Source organism: Vigna unguiculata, chromosome 5 (assembly GCF_004118075.2).
Source record: "Vigna unguiculata cultivar IT97K-499-35 chromosome 5, ASM411807v1, whole genome shotgun sequence".
Lineage (NCBI taxonomy): Eukaryota > Viridiplantae > Streptophyta > Magnoliopsida > Fabales > Fabaceae > Vigna > Vigna unguiculata.
In genome coordinates, this window is record NC_040283.1 from 37,008,838 (window position 1) to 37,026,367 (window position 17,530).

General features: G+C 33.7%; 1 protein-coding gene across 2 annotated transcripts; it reads right to left on the minus strand.

Annotated features, from left to right (window-relative positions):
• Positions 1-192: 192 nt before the first annotated feature.
• LOC114183185 (germinal center kinase 1-like) lies at positions 193-14,659 on the minus strand. Of its 2 annotated transcripts, none has more exons than XM_028070108.1 (21): positions 14,490-14,659; positions 13,805-13,949; positions 11,262-11,318; positions 6,396-6,423; positions 6,191-6,313; positions 5,238-5,349; positions 5,082-5,119; positions 4,911-4,964; positions 4,438-4,506; positions 4,195-4,311; positions 3,998-4,066; positions 3,500-3,579; positions 3,097-3,228; positions 2,752-3,025; positions 2,280-2,369; positions 2,024-2,191; positions 1,627-1,754; positions 1,413-1,515; positions 973-1,097; positions 724-897; positions 193-559 (listed from the first exon to the last, which is right to left on the minus strand). In XM_028070108.1, exons 2-21 carry the CDS (start codon positions 13,897-13,899, stop codon positions 520-522), a joined length of 2,076 nt encoding a protein of 691 aa, XP_027925909.1. In that variant the 5' UTR covers positions 13,900-13,949; positions 14,490-14,659; the 3' UTR covers positions 193-519. The 2 variants fall into 2 exon arrangements, with proteins under 2 accessions (XP_027925909.1, XP_027925910.1); XM_028070109.1 differs by lacking the exon at positions 14,490-14,659 and adding an exon at positions 14,181-14,275.
• Between the last annotated feature and the right edge of the window lie 2,871 nt (positions 14,660-17,530).

Genomic DNA, 17,530 nt, shown 5'->3' on the forward strand with positions numbered 1-17,530 from the left:
CCATAAATATTTTACATGTATGTTAGGGTATTCTTAAAAAGAATTAGTTGTCATTTGTTCGACTATATATTAAGATAATTCGCCAAGTCTTTCCAATAGGCAAAATTGCTCCAACCAATGGAAACCTTAACAGTGAAGTAAATACATTTAGAAAATAAAATTCAAAAGATGAACTGTCAGAGGACAGAACTGTTGACTGTTCAAAGGGAACTACAATAACAATGAGATCTTTTACAATATAATTTGTGTATTTGCTTAGTATCCCACTTTGCAAATAGACAACTATTAGAAAATACAAATCAATGAATCTTTTACTATTTGCTTGTAACTTTGAAAACCCTCTAAATTATACAGCACTGCTGTCACTATTACTATGAGAAAAAAAATGAAGTAAAATAAATAATTATTAATAAACTAATAGAACATAGAAGAACAATTTCTTACAATAATATATGTACAATTAATCGGAAAAAAATGCATAAATAGAGACTAACACAAAATGATATCTTCTAACTCTCCTTAAGATGAGTTTAGATCTCGGGAGGTTTGGCCTTGCCATCTGTCAAACAAAGAACCAGATCATTCATAAGCATATTCAATGCAGTATAATGTGAATATAAAGAGAGAACGAGTGTTATGAAAAAGTGAACCATTACATAACTAGTACTACTTTTAAGAATAGTTATTAAAAGAAAAAATGTTAAAATGATAACTTCCACAAACCTTGATAGAAGAAATCTTGCTAGTGGACTTAAATTGCTATTAGGATTATATTCCTTGCTTTGTTGTTTTTTCCTGTTATCAGCCTGTGCATTTCGGGTTTCTTCAGCGGACTTGGTCTTGCTGAATAGTTCCCCTGCTAGCCGCTGCAGGTCCTTCAATGAATCTTCCTTTGAACTGCACCACAAGAGAATGAGATGCATATACTTTTATTTTTTTGGATTTTCTAAATAACTTGAACAGAAGGCAAACCTTGCCAATCGCTGAAGCAACTGTCTGAGAAGAGCTTCACAGGATTTAGGTTTTGAGCCCTCCATGTTTATTAAAGAATTGATAACTGCCCGCAAAACTGCCCCTTCTGGATCATCAGCAATGGCCTGCATAACAAACGCAGGCCATAACAATTTTTTCTAGTACCCAAAGAATAATATAGTAGTTTCTTCATATACAACTTCACTCTGGGGTTGTAATCTCAAGCCTTAGTACAATAAGTCATCATGTAGGAAATTAATAGTAATAATGAATTTTCAATAAAAGTAAAGCCTGTGTGCATTGTACTCAAAACTATAAATAATTAATATATGAAAGATTTAATTATGGAATATTGAGGAGCAATGCTAACAGTATAGGATGCTCTATTTGGATTTAAAACTTATTATGAACGAAAAAATGGAATATATGTACAAATTTACCTCTTTTAATGAAGGAACAAGTAAAGCAGATAATGGCACAGAGGATGACATTATTTTAGCACTTCCTTCATCATTATTAGCATGATGTGATCTTGACATGCCCCTGTGTGAATCATGTTCGCACGAAGTCTGAATAAGAAATCCCTAAAGAATGTATAAAGACATTTTTAACTCAGCAACAGAAAAGTTACTAGCTCCATTGCTGTGGATGTACCTTGAAGAATCAAAGCTGCTAGCCTTTCCATCTTTCTTGTCCTCCTGTCTATCATTGTTGATTTTTCCTCGGGCCAATCTTTCTCGAGAACCCACTTTCCTGAGCCCTCCTTGGATAGCAGCCTTTGCCTGTGAAGACAAACAGGTGGGAAAATAGTGCTTATAAGAAAAATATCAATTTGAATAAGTAATCACAAAGTTTCACAATACATTACAATTGAACAAAAAGAAATTTTTTTGGACACATGTGTTTAAGAAATAGTCTAAGAATGTACCACAAATAAATCTACTACATAACGGAACGAAACCTATACATAAGAAAGAGGGAGGCTCATGTGATCTAAATTAATCAACACGCAAGGGAAATTTATTTACAACTTGTATCATAGAAACAGAACCTCAGCAAGATTTGCCGAACTGTCTTCCATTGAGGAATTTGAATTTCTGTCATTAAGTCCTAGTCGAGACCTTAGTGGCTGTGGAGAACCAGGCTCATCATGCTGGCCACGTAAAACAACAGTCCCACTTGTAGAGGCATCATCAAAAGAAGAATGGCTGCTACTATACTACATTTAATTAAAATTCTCAGTTTGGGATTATACAGAACAGGTAGAAGAAATTATCAGATTGTAAAGTAACACAGCTTAAACATACTTGAGAGCTCTGGTCACCGAATACAGATGACCTTGACCCTTTTGGAGATCGAATAACAACAGTTCCTGATCCATTTCCGGATAATTCATCCTGCAAATTGAAATTTTCAGAAGGTCAAAGCTGTCCAGGTCGTTCAAAATGATAGTTCAACAAGTTAATAGGAACTCCATCAATACTTCATGATTGGCACATTTCAAATAACACTATCGAGATGAATTCTCCAAATAATTATACCACTACAGACAATTTAACTGCTGTTCATGCTGCTGAATGAGGAGAAACATTGGCTGTACAGAAAATTATCAGTTTCAGCTCAAATAAAGAAAGCTCATCAGATAATTATTTAGAGTTAACTGGTTAAGCATTCGATCATGCATTCAATGTTTTATAAAGATGTGGCCGCTAAATATATCATTCAATTGATTAGGTTAACGTATTTGACAAAGACGGACACGAAAAGTAAGTCATTTACATCTTCAGTGTGATTGTCCCGATGCTCAACATGGTGGGGAACTCGATCTCTTCCAGAGGAACTTTCAAGTGACTCACTAAGTGCCCTTCTATTAGCAGGTCCCCCTTGATAACCACTCTCAGGAGCTTTTCTTTGGGTTAACTGATTATGTGAAGCTTCAGCTTTCTTCTCTCTAAACTGAGGTGGTCGAGAAACATTACGAAAGGTTCCAGTACCCTGTGATCCACCAATATTGAAGTCCCATCCAGCACTTTTCAGGGTTTTACCCTGATCACTGCAAATTAGAAATAGTCCGTAAAAAATTCAATATGTAAACTAAAAACTAGTAGCCAACAGTTAACCTACCTGGATCGATTATTTTCTTCACCTCTGACATCTCTAGCCACTTTTACAGTATCTGATCCTTCCCCTATCCCTCTTGAGGCCTTTCTAGGTGTTTCCAGATCTTCTTCCTTTATTTGGTATTTTGGACGTTCTCTATAACATAATCACAAAGCATGATCATGTAAACCACAAGCTGGGAATAATACTTAATTTTAAATTTTTGATGGACAACATGCTAAAGTTGCATAGAAAAAGGATTTCAGAAATTAATTTTGTCTCATTATTTACTTTTTCCGAGATATAGTATTAGTTTAAGAAAATATAACATGAAAGAACAAAGGGCGGATGAAATTAATATGCAAAAGCAAAATTAGACACAATTACGTGTATGAAATATAGCGAGACCTTTATCAATGATTCACACCTTATTCTTTCTGCAAGCTTTGAACTCTTCCTAGCATTCCGAATAAAACGGTCCTTCAAAAGTTCCTTAGCACTTGGCCTCTGGAATTGAATCCATTAAAAGGGGGGAATTAAGAGCCTGACAGAGAGAGATCAACTTCACCAGTTCGATTCCAAGCTAGTCTAAAAAGCTTCTAATTAGGGAAAACTAAATAATACATTACATCAAGTTGACATTTCAATAGGGAAAATATAAATCAATAGTTCTGTTATTCTTGTTACAGTAAACGAAATATTTCAGTAAATACTGTTTATTATTACCTTTTCCCCCAAAAAATTAAATGTTCTAGAAAAGCAGATTCAGTATAAAAAAGGAATATCATATGGGTGCTCTCGTACAATCCATAAATAAATCATTTCACTCAATTGGACTCATAAAGAAGAACCTTTTCATTACAACTATACCCAACAAAACTAAAGAAAATGAAATAATAAGTGTATGAAAAGCATTGACACTTGCCTCGGCAGGAACCTTCTTTAAGCACAATGCGACAAATTCTTTCATTGGACGGGAAAAGTGATCATCTAGCTGAAGAAAATGAGATTAAATGTCGACTGCTATGATGGAAAAAATAACATCCGGGTTTGAAAAAGCTCAAGAAACTTAAATGGTTCAAAACTAGAAAGTTTGACTAGATTGATACTAAAGAACACAACCTGTGGAGGATTCTCCCGGGGTATGATGAAAAGCACTCTCATCGGGTGAAGATCGGCTAGTGGAGGCTCCCCCTTTGCCATCTCAATAGCAGTGATTCCCAAAGACCAAATATCTGCCTGCATAAACAGAACACTCCTGTGACGATTCTAAGAAAACAATAATTAGCAGAAACTAAAATAAAGATGAAAAATAGAACCAAAGAGAAACAATACATAAAATATATAGAATAAATATATTACAACCTTTTCATTATATCCATCAGTATTCTGAATAACCTCAGGCGCCATCCAAAATGGCGTTCCTACAAATGTCTGTTATGATAAAAGAAATGTTAGCATATCCAGCCTAAGATGAAGAGTAATAATTTAGAATTCCAGGTAGTGTTTTTCAACCACACAAAGCCTTAAATGCAGTGAGGGTTATGACAGAAACATGCAGCCGATATAAGAAAAACTAGCAACTTGAAATTCAGAGTGCCCAACTCAAATTACACAAAATATCCTGCACCACAATTCCTTACTTTGGGAGTCTACACATTCAATTTGATTATCCAATTGGAAAAAAGAAATATTTTGTGCTCTTGAAAGGAGATTAAGAAGTTAATATTAAGATCATCAAGCATAAAATAACTTACATAAATTTTAATCTAAATATGAAAAAAATACTATATGAATAACCCATCCATGTTGAATTGACTTCAATGAAATATGTTTACCTTTCTCCTTGATATAGTCCTTGTTAACTGTGCAGAAACGCCAAAATCTGCTACCTGGTGACATTCCACTTGTATGTAAGTCCCCATCTCAAATTATTAAGTGCATCATTTTTCAGTGAAGTTCTATATAATAAACAAATTGGATATAACCTCTTTCAGTATATAACGTACCTTTACATCACCATTCTCAGACAATAAAATGTTTGCAGCTGCATAATAGACATGTAAATACTGTCAATTGTAAAGCTAATACAAAACAAAAAGAAACCCCATAACTACATACGGACAAGGAGAAAGAAATTCAAAGGGGATGGGGTTGTTGCTGACCTTTAAGGTCTCTGTGAATTTTCCCTTCACTGTGTAGATAATCAACAGCATGCAGCAAGTCACGTAGAATGCAAGCAATTGACATTTCATCAAGGGGATGACCTGCTTGGAGCTACAGAAGCAATACCAGAATTAACCTCACAGAAATAATACAACATACAAATCATATTGGAAATTATTGTCAGCAGATATAAATATGATAAACAGCGACAGAAAAACTGACTGTTCAAAATATGAACTTTTTTTTTTCTCGCTTTTAATGATAGAAAATTTAATAACCCGAAATGTACAAAGAAGGATAACAAAGCTCCCCAGAATAACCAATGAGATAAAAATATCGAAACAAAAAGTTATAAACATCCATACTCATGCAAACAAAATCAACCAGCGTATCCACAAATTCTGTTTCCATATACAAATAACAAGGTTATATTATAATCATACAAGAATTACAATGAAAACATCAAACTTCACACAAATATATAATATTATAGTCCAGTTTTATGCATATCATTTTCTTTGGTCTATTTGAGTCTAAAAATTGCACATCCCCTGCTGCTGCAAACTTCTAAAGGAATCTGAAACTTGGACGAGGATGGAGTACTGAGTAACAACCATTGACATTCCGATATATGCTGAATGTTTATACACGCTGGCAACTATTTTCTATAGTCAGAAATTATGCCCCAAGAATTCAAGTAATATTTTTTCTCTTAGTTCTCTGCAAAGAATTTGGTTGGCTTTTTATAAAGGATGGCATCTTATCCTCCTAAGTCCTAATTCTTGGCAATTTTCTTTGTCTTCAGATTCTCTTCTTTCATAAAAAAAGTAAAAAATATATCACAGTTCATGGATAAGCAGGGGAAGTTTCATTAAAGGATGATTCTGACATACATCAATTTCAATTTTCATGCACTGAACATATAGAAGCAATTGAAACAGAAGTAACCTACTAGATCAGCAACTGAACCACCAGCCATGTATTCCATTATTATCCAAAGTTTTGTTTGATTGAGATAGGCACCATAATACTCAGTAATGTATGGACATCGACATTGAGACAAAACAGCAATTTCCTGAAAAATAGTAAACTAAATCAAAACATGTTTATTTGAGTACAGAAAATGAAAGTACAAGTAATCTACAAAATCATTATACCTTCTGGATATCATCAATTTCATCCTCCCTGTCAAGTGACAAAAAGAGAGGAAATACAAATTAGGAAGTAGTGCGAAAGAAATGCATACAGATTCTGAATGCAACACAGCAATTATACGATGTTAATAAGATCTGTGATGAAATAGGGAGAGAAAACTAGTATGTCATAAAAAAAAAAGAAAAAACTAGAACAAACTTCCTTAGATATGGGTGCAGAATTGTGTTAATGGCACATTGAAACGTGGCTGGTGCATTCATTACTCAAAATGGCATCACAAAAAATTTACAATGTCCATGATGTGTCCGAAAAGCTGTCATCTGAATATTTGAATGCGAATTTGATGATGTTAGACTCTCAAATCCACTTTCAAAGAGAAAAAGAGCTCAGTGCAACTCATCAAGTAATTCCTCTATGACCGAGGATAGGTAATTTGTCAGGAATTTTTGCCTTATTCAATCCTCGGTAATCTATACAAAACTTCCAACTCACATCTTTTTTCTTGACTAAAATAAGTGGGCTGGAATAAGGGCAATTGTTAGGCCTGATGACCCCTTTATCTCAACATTTCCCCTACATATTTCTCAATCTCTGTTAGAAGTGGGCTTTAAGCCTAACTCAACCCCACAAAACCGGTTTTGTGGGGTTGAGTTAGGCTTAAAACTCACTTCTAACATGATATCAGAGCCAAGTTAGAGTCTATCCTAGCGAACTTTCTTGGACATTCTGTTCTACCCGATATCGGGCCGCTAACGGACCACCCACTAATTTCTTGTCTCACGTTGTGTTATGGAATCACCATCCCTTCTTCATGCACAATTTGGTCATCCCAGCCTTGCCAAACTGCAACAACTTGTCCCCAGCTTGTCCAAGTTATCTAGTTTGTCGTGTGAGTCTTGTCAATTAGGAAAGCATAGTCGTAGTTCTTTTCCTTGTAGTGTCTCACAACGGGCTTTGTCCCCTTTTACATTAGTTCATTCAGACATTTGGGAACCTAGTCGTGTTAAGTCTACCTTAGCTTTTCAGTATTTTGTTACTTTTATTGATGATTATTCAAGATGTACTTGGTTATATTTAATGAAAAATCATTCTGAGTTGTTCTCTATTTTTCAATCATTGTTCATGAAATTAAAACACAGTTTGGGATTTCTATTCGAAATTTGCGGAGTGATAATGGTCGTGAATATCTCTCTCAATCCTTCAAACATTTTATGGCTTCTCAGGGCATTCTTCATCAAACATCATGCGCTTATACACCCCAACAAAATGGAGTGGCTGAGCACAAGAATAGGCACCTTATTGAAACAACTCACACTCTTTTAATTCATTATGCAGTTCCTTCACATTTTTGGGGTGATGCGGTTCTTACTGCTTGTTATTTTATTAATCGCATGCCTTCTTCAGTCTTGCATAACCAAGTTCCTCATTCTATTTTATTTCCTCACGACCCTCTTCACCCTTTACCTCTTAAAGCCTTTGGGTCCACATGTTTTGTTCATGATTTTAGTCCTGGCTTGGATAAGTTGTCTCCGAGAGCACACAAATGTGTCTTCTTAGGATTCCCCCGCTCACAAAAAGGGTATAAGTGTTTCTCTCCTTCCCTCAACCGTCATTTTATCTCCGCTAATGTCACCTTTAACGAGTCTTCTTTTTACTTCACACACCCCTCTTCTCGTTGTGAGCCACCATCTACTACTATAGATATCCCTGTTGTGTGTGATCCTCCTAGTGTGCCCACTTCCAGTGCCACCTCGGATTCTCCTCAGCCACCTCCGAGTGTACCTATTGCGGATAGACCACCTCTTCAGGTTTATAGCAGAAGACACCGTTGCCAACCACCAACACATGACACACATCAAGTGCCGAGTTATTTGTCTCCTCCGGTTCCAACAACTGAGTTTGATCTTCCCATTGCCCTTCGTAAAGGTATGCGTTCTACCCGTAATCATTCCCCTCATTATGCTGCTTTGAGTTATCATAGAATCTCTCTATCTTTCTATACATGCCTTTCGTCTATTTCCTCTTTGTCAATTCCAAAATCTTTAGGTGATGCATTAGTCCACCCTGGTTGGCGTCAGGCCATGCTTGATGAAGTGAGTGCTCTCAGGCATAGTGGAACATGGGATCTTGTCCGATTACCATCCGGAAAATCTGTTGTTGGTTGCAGGTGGGTCTATGCTATCAAAGTTGACCCTGATGGTACTATTGACCGTCTCAAAGCTCGCCTTGTTGCCAAAGGTTACACACAGATCTTTGGTTTGGATTATGGTGATACTTTTTCTCCAATGGTCAAGATGGCATTTGTTCGCTTATTCATTGTCATGGCTGCTCTTCGCCAATGGCCTCTTCACCAACTTGATGTCAAAAATGCATTCCTCAATGGCGATTTGAATGAAGAAATTTATATGGAGCAACCTCCAGGTTTTGTTGCTCAAGGGGAGTCTTTTGGATTGGTTTGTCGTCTTCACAAATCTTTATATGGCCTAAAACAGTCTCCTCGGGCCTGGTTTGGAAAATTTAGTAGTGTTGTTCAACAATTTGGCATGTCTCGCAGTGAAGTGGATCATTCAATTTTTTATCGTCACTCCAGTGCTGGATGTATCTACTTAATAGTATATGTTGATGACATTGTTCTCACAGGAAGCGACAACCTTGGCATCTCCCTCTTAAAACAAAATCTTTGTCGTCATTTTCAGACCAAAGATCTTGGAAAACTCAAGCATTTCTTGGGTATTGAAGTAGCACAATCCAATAGTGGTATTGTCATATCTCAAAGGAAATATGCATTGGATATTCTGGAGAAAACTGGGTTAATGAATTCTAAAGCTGTAGAAACACCCATGGATCCTAATATTAAACTTCTACCTAAACTCGGGGAGCCTTTCTAAGATCCTGAACAGTATAGACGATTAGTTGGAAAGTTGAATTATCTTACTGTTACTCGTCCTGATATTTTCTTTGTTGTTAGCGTGGTGAGTCAATTCCTTAATTCCCCATGTGAAGAACATTGGAATGCAGTCATTCGCATATTAAAGTATATCAAAAACTCTCCTGGAAAAGGTTTACTATATGATTCCAGCTCTGATACCATGTTAGAAGTGGGCTTTAAGCCTAACTCAACCCCACAAAACCGGCTTGTAAGGTGAGGTTTGCACCTCACTTATATATTGTGAATTAGCCTTATCTCTAGTCGATGTGAGACTTCCAACAATCTCCATTTTCAACAAGTGAGGATATCCTTAAGGTCTGACATTTATAGGGTCTATCTTGGACTTGATTGAGATTTTATGATCTATTCTCTATAAGGTGGCACTTCTTGAGGTTCCTTCCTCACATTCCATCAACATTAAATTCAGTTTTGCTTGTTGATTATCCGTTAAACCATTTGTCATATCATTACCTGTGTTTTGTTTTGCGGCTCTTACCTCCCACAATATTGATACAGCTTCTATTTCTGTTTTTCATCAACGCTTGTGGGGTTACTAATGTTTTTGCTAAAGCTGGGTCACTTTTAATCTGAACCAGCTGACCTCGTGTGCTAAAACTCATATTTAAAGTCTTCTAATTCACCTTAACATCATGCAGAGTGGCAAACCAAGCTACCCCTAAAATCAAATCCACCCCTCCTCAATCAAATAAGAAAAAGGTCTCCTTAACAACATACTTCTCCAGCTGCACCTCTACTTCCCTACAGCATCCACTTGTTTGTTTCCTATTCCTATCTCTTAATCATACACAGTAGGATGAAGTTGTTTCCACTCTCAAACCTAGAAGAGTTACCAGATCAGACACTATCTATCAATATCAACACCGATCTTCCCTTCATCATTCATTGTAGCTTCATAGTGTGGGATTGGGTCAAACCTCTTGCTATGTGCTGATGTTCAAAATCAACGAATTCTTCTTCACAATTATCCAAATACTCCTCATTCTCCCTCCTTCTCACTCCTACTTCTCCATATCCCTTTTCTTCTACCAATATGATAATCCTCAAATTCTTTTCCAGACAACGATGCCTTGGACTGTATGCCCCTTCACAATGAAAACACCTTCCCTCCTCTCTTCTTCTGAGATATTCAGGGTAAGGAATGCTTCTTGATCCTGGTTCATCATACCTATTACTGAATTTCCTCCTATCTTTGAGTCGTATGTTGTACCAATCACCTCCTTTCTAGTGTTGTTGTCACTGCTAGATGAGGCCTGCAAATTTCAGCCCCTTTAAAAGTTTTTGTACGTGACACTATTCCCAGCTCCTCTTTAATACCAAAAATTGGACTTGTTATTTCGGTATGATAACTATTTATTAACTATGACAATTAGCCTTTTCTAGTATTGGATTTGAATGGCATGGCAATGACAATGGATTGTGATTATTTTCATTATGTGTATGTCTTTACTCTTTAAATTTATGCATTTTTTATATTTTTCAATATTTGCATGTGTGTGATATAAAATTATTATGATGGGGACTTAGGAATTATGAGGTTCCTAAGAACCAAGTAGTCTGAGATGCTCCGTAGAGTATTTAAGTGTCTGATTCTCCCCTCTAAATAACTAGCTTCATAAGGGTGAGTTCTCCAAGTGTATCAGTTTACCTATATTGGTTTTTTGACTTTGCAATTGCTGTCATCCAGCAATAGTGTTTCGGCAGGGTGGCTGCTCCGTGCCCCTCTCCAGGATTGACTAGTTAGATTTTCCTAGTGTTATTAACATAAAATTCTAATAGACAGACAATCTTTAATAATGTAATGAAATGTGTTCTCAAAATTCTAAGGTTCTGATTACTATGAAATTGGTAACCACTCCTCAGCAGTTCCAAGAACTAAAACATTCATAAAAAAATAATAGAAGGGGGACAACAGACTTACGATTCTTCCAAGTCAATCACTTTGATGGCGACTTCTTTGTTGAGCTCCCTATCAAACCTGGAGATAAGACAGTATAACAAAGAGACAGACAACTCATTATCCATGTCTAACTTAAAGCCAGTAAATAAAAGATGTTCAAAGAATAATAACTATGTTATAATTATAGAAATAAGGAACTGATCCTATAAAATCAAGAATATCTAGATTATACATGTCTTATTGGGAACATTTTTATTTACTCCCGCATCATATACTTATTATTAGAGGATATCCTCTACTCATTATGTAGACTCTTTTTTCTCAATATAAATAAAACATCCGTGCTGTCTCAGACACACGGGTTCAGCTCATTGTTTCTTTCTTTTCTATATTTAACAAACTAGTTAGACCATGTCATTTAAACATTTTGTTATGTTACAACGATGACCGACAACAAAAAACAAACAATCTAGTGAATGTTTCTAGACGTATTCATTTATTATTATTTTGTTTCTCTTGATTATATAAACAATATCCACACACTTGCAACAGTAGATTTTTTTTTATCATTGCCAGTAAAATTCTATTATCAGATATTTTCTCTGAACAGATCTGAAATAAGTAAACACAAACAGGATTTTAGTTTGCAAAACATAAGAATTTCCACTGGTCATGACTTGTGAATTCTAGTTTCAATAACACTGTTAACTCCATAAAAAAAAATAGTTACTCAAATACAACTATTAACTACTAAAAGCTTGCAAAACATAAACACTTAGCTACGCAGCCACCAAGATGTAGCTCTCAGAACTAGACATGCCATGTTAAGAAGCCAGCAATGAATTTTCTAGGTATATATGCAGAGAATAATGCTCTAGACTGTACGTGTCACTTTAAATTCTAAACAAATACAAACAGTAAAAGAAAATGAATATGAAAACAAACATAAGAAATTGTTATAATAATGGAAAAGTTAAGAAGTGAAACTGATCTGAAAAGGACATATATCCTTCGTTTTATATTAACAATCCATGTTGTACTTTGTTGCAAACTTTCACAAGGATAATAATGACAAACCCATATAAAAGAAGAGGATAGAGTAAGGCAATAAATAAGAACTGTTAAACTTTGTCAAATGTCTGTAACATTGCATGGATAGACCATGCTTATGTGTTGTATAGGTTTACACAACCCTTGCATTTTTACCATAGTTTTGGACATTCATATTCAGCATATCCAGGATACAATGCCTCCATACACATTTTTTTGCATTAGATCTAGTTCTAGTGGAAGGGTCAAGAGAGAAAATAAATGGTAAACTAAATATATGGAGAAAACCCCTGGAATCTCAGTTTTGATTTAACTGGAAACAAAAAACACAGTACATGAAAATTCAGCAAGACATGCTCTATCATTACCTTGAAGATTATCTATGGGTATCATATACACCAAAAGTAAGTAATACAGTTTAGATGTCCCAAATCTATCATACAAAGCAACTAAGAAGTTGAAACAGATAAAAGCTTCGAGCTTTACTTGTGATTAACAGGTGCTGCTTTAAAAGGAATGCTTTAAAGTATAGACATGCGAGACTATACAATACATGTTCAGTAATCGGTGATGAAAGGCCAACAAGAATGTGAGAGTATAATAGATGAGGATGCTGTATTTGAAAAGCAATCACATAGGGAAAAAAATTGGGAACCCATGCCTTAGAGAGAAATTTGAAAGATATCTATTAGGAAAAGTTGGTTAAAAAATGTCTGTAACATCGTTTGTACTTATTACCAGAAGATTAACACAAACTTCAATTAGAAGAGTTGATCAAATGAAGGGTAGCCCAATAGACCAAGCAAGGCTCTAAGTGAAACCATTAAAAAGTATCTATAATTTAATAGCCTGAGATCCTGAGTAAAGAATTGGTTTTGGATATCTGATTCATGTAGCCAACCTCATATAATAGAAAAAACTTCTGTCATTGTTGTTTTTAGTAACATTTAAAACCACTTATCAATTATCAAAAATGAACAAAACACTTGATTTACTTCTTTCAAGTAGCAGACAGTTGCAATTAGACTCTTGCTCTTAAAAATGAGGCTCGGTTTTACTTTCAGTCCATTCTCTACGGCTTATCTTCATGCTTATTTGACGAATTCAGGAGAAAGAATTCAAACTAACCCTTGATCAGATACCATAGTATACATTTTCTTTACAACAAAAACTATTATCCAAATTTCCCTCCAGTTCATTTTACAGTAATGTTTATATAATGTTTGCATCCATTAATGACACTTCATTCACACAATCATCAAATCTAGATTTCATACACCTCAGTACCATTTATCAAATAAGCATCTAAAGAACAAGATTAAGAATTTTATTAACAAAATAATGCTTAACATTATTCCACCTGAAGAAACAAGAAAGAAATCCCTACACAAAAAATATTCATTACCCCAATGAGCAAGCAATGTGCATATAAAACTACTATGATTTAAACTCAATTGGCAAAGTCAGTTTAAGTCGGCAGGTCTCATGATACCAGTCCTAAAACTAACACATACGCTTTATAGACGTCTCCAAACGATCCCTGCCCAATAAGCTCCAATGAAGTGAATCTCGATCCCGATGCCTCAACTAGACCTGCCACGTCAGCCATTCTCAGCAGCAACTCCTGGAAGCCTTAGACAAAAACTACACCACATGCACCTGAAAATCCAAACAACAAAATTCAGACACGCATGGTCAAAATCACATATCCCCAATCCTCCCTCATTCTCCAAATTCCACCAATAAAAACCATAAACTTTCACGTTCAAAAATACCATATTTCACAACAACAACAACAAATTAACAAAATAAAAAAACAAACATTCACATTCAAAAAATATCATATTTCACAAACAACAATAGATTGATCAAATAAAAAACCAAATTTACCCGCAATTGCACAACCCCAATTGAACCGCAACTCAAGGAATCAAATCAAAAACTTAAAAAACAAACCAAATAAGAACAGATGCCCAATGCAGTAAAACTGTGGACTTAAAGCAAAGCATGCAAACTCGGTGGAGTATGCAACAATTGTTAGGTGGAAGTTAGGATACAAAATTGACTTCGCAACAAAATGGAATGGAGCGAATGACACTGAGATATCGTTCGCAGTGGAAAAAGAAAAAAGAAGGAAAAGAATGCGAAACGGCAACACCCAAATCGATAGTGCAGCATCCGAAATCGATTGAAACTCACCCATAAATGAATACGATTCCGACTATCCGTGACCGTTTAAGGGACAGATCTGTTGCTCATTGTTATTGTCTCTCTTCTTTGGTTTGGTTTTGTTTTGTGTTTGGGTTGTGCGTGATTTGTGTATGATAGTTGATGATTAGGAAGAATAGAGGTTAATCTTTTAACAAATGCTCCACATCGCTTATCTAAAATGTATACTAACAAGAATAATAAATATAACTATAAATATATTAGTAGCTTGTAGTACATTTGGTTTTAGACATTAATATAGTCACAATATTTTGTAAAAATTTAGGAATTGATGTGGCCATGATTGTGGTAAAAAAAATGTAAATTTGTTTCAATCATAATGGATTATTTAACTTATTAGAGAAATGTTTTTTTCTAACTTGATAAAGAAGTTTAAAAGAGAAATGGACTTGGTTTTCAAATATTTTAAGTGCATTAATGGTTAGTTTTAATCTTTAGGATCCTATAATGATAGTATAAGATAAAACCAAAAGTGTTTACCCTTGAATTTTAAATTGTATATTTATATTCTCTTGTGTGAATTTTAAGATAATTATGGAATTAATTAATTTAACTATTTTTTTATTAATAATTAAAAAAGTTAAATTTTTTTTAGTTTGCAAACTTGAACATAAAATTAAAATTCGTCATAATTCTAAATTTTGATATATTTTGGTTTCAAACTTAATAAATAAATGGATATAATTTTTTTAACTCAACGATGTTAATTGTTTTGAGCGTATTAAATAATATTTTCAGTTGACATGGAAGTCGAAACGTATTAAAAGATGTAAAGAATTTAAATGTTAACTTGAATTGCGTTTGACATGTCAATAAAATTTAACGTAGCTGAATTAAAAATGATTATATTCATTTATTTTTTAAAATTTGAGATCAAAATGTATCAAAATTTAGAACACAAAAGAATCCTAATTTTGCGTCAAAGTTTAAGAACTACAAATATATTTAAAGCTAATTAAAATTTAGGTCAAATTGGTTTCATTTACTTTAAAATTTCAGCATTGGGTTGAGAAATTGAAAAGGAGACATGGCTTGGTCATTGAAGCAAATTATTAAGGTTAAATTATACTTTTAGTCCCCATTTTCGTAGCAAAATTTGAATTTGGTCCATCAATTATTTTTTATCTCAATCTGGTCCCTATTTTGGGAAATTTGACCCAATCAAGTCCTTTCCGTTAGTGGTGGAGTAATGGTGTTAAATGGGGTGCCACGTGTCAGCTTCTGGATTTTTTGAATTTTTTTTGAATTTTTTTTTGAATTTTTTTTTATTTTTTATTAATTGTTTTAAATTTTTTTAAAAAATTAAAATTTTGCCACGTGTCAAGCAAACATCGTGTCACGTGTTAAGCAAACATCGTGCCACGTGGCAGTGACAGTGCCACGTGTCACTATTTGGGAGTTGTCATTTTCTCATCCTCAATTTGGTTCCTGTATTTTATTTTTTGTCTCAATTTAGTCCCAATTTTTGTAAAAATTGTGCAATTTTGTCCCTCTCCAAATTGAAACCAAATTTCATTTCTATATAAATATGCACAAATATTTCTATCAAAATTGATATTTCAAGTAAATATTTTTAACAAGATTAAGTTTATTTTAATTTATATTTTACGTTAAACTTTATTTAAAATTGTTTTAAAGTTGTTAATAGAAAATAATGTTAATAAAAAAATTCCTAAATTATATTGATATTTTATTACATTATACTTTAATATTGTTTTTTATTTGAATTTATATTTTAAATAATTGTATATTTTTAAAATGTGTAAAATTCAATAATTTCTATACAAATATTTTAGTTAGTATAAAAATAACAATTATATAATTTAAGAAAAATTAACTAGTTTATGTAACAATAAAAAACAAATAAATTTAAAATTTGAAAACAATTTTAAGTAAAATTTAATGTGAAACAAATTTAAAGAAACTTGGTTTTATTGAAAATATATAATAAAAATATCAATTTGAATAAAAAAAATCAAATTTAATAAAAATATTTGTATAACATTTTATAATTTTTGTTTCAATTTGGAGGGGGACGAAATTGCATAATTTTTACAAAAATTGGGACTAAATTGAGACAAAAGATAAAATACAGGGACCAAATTGAGAATGAGAAAATGACACCTCCCAAATAGTGACACGTGGCACTGTCACTGCCATGTGGCACTATGTCAGCTTGACACGTGGCAAAAATATAATTTTTTTAAAAATTTTAAAAAAATTAATAAAAAATAAAAAAAATTCAAAAAATAAAAATAAAAAAATTCAAAAAATCCAGAAGTTGATACGTGGCACCCCATTTAACACCGTTACTCCACCACTAACGGAAAGGACTTGATTGGGTCAAATTTCCCAAAATAGGGACCAGATTGAGATAAAAAATAATTGAGGGACCAAATTCAAATTTTGCTACGAAAATGAGGACTAAAAGTATAATTTAATCAATTATTAAAAAGGAATTGAATGTGAGAACTTTCTTTTTCTAATTAACAAAATCATAATGTTGTGATAGATTAACTTATCCAATGATACGAGACTAACAAATGCTTCCACCGACACTCAAACCATCCATCATGCTCTTAGAATCAATGGAATGCAAATTCTTGAAAACAAACACAAATCTTAAATTACATAGTTTAAGAAATTAAACAACAGTTAAAAGCAAACTACTTAGAAGTGTCGTGAGATTTGGATTAAATTCTTACTTTTGAGAATGTGGGTATACTTGGGGTTAAAAGGCATGAGAGTGTACAAATTTTCATATAGTATTATTCTTTGGTTGTCTTTAGATAATGGTTGTGGCTTTTCTCTAGTTTTGGGGTTTCCTCTCCAGTTTTCGGATTTTCACGTTATATTTTTGTATCTCTTGTGTTGATCTTATTTATTTATTAATAGGGTAATTCCTAAGGGTGAAGATGGTAATGTTCTTAGGGTCAAACAGTGAACATATATAATTGGTATAAATATTTTAGTTAGTTTAGTTTTGATTGCAAAAAATATTTTTAATTAAT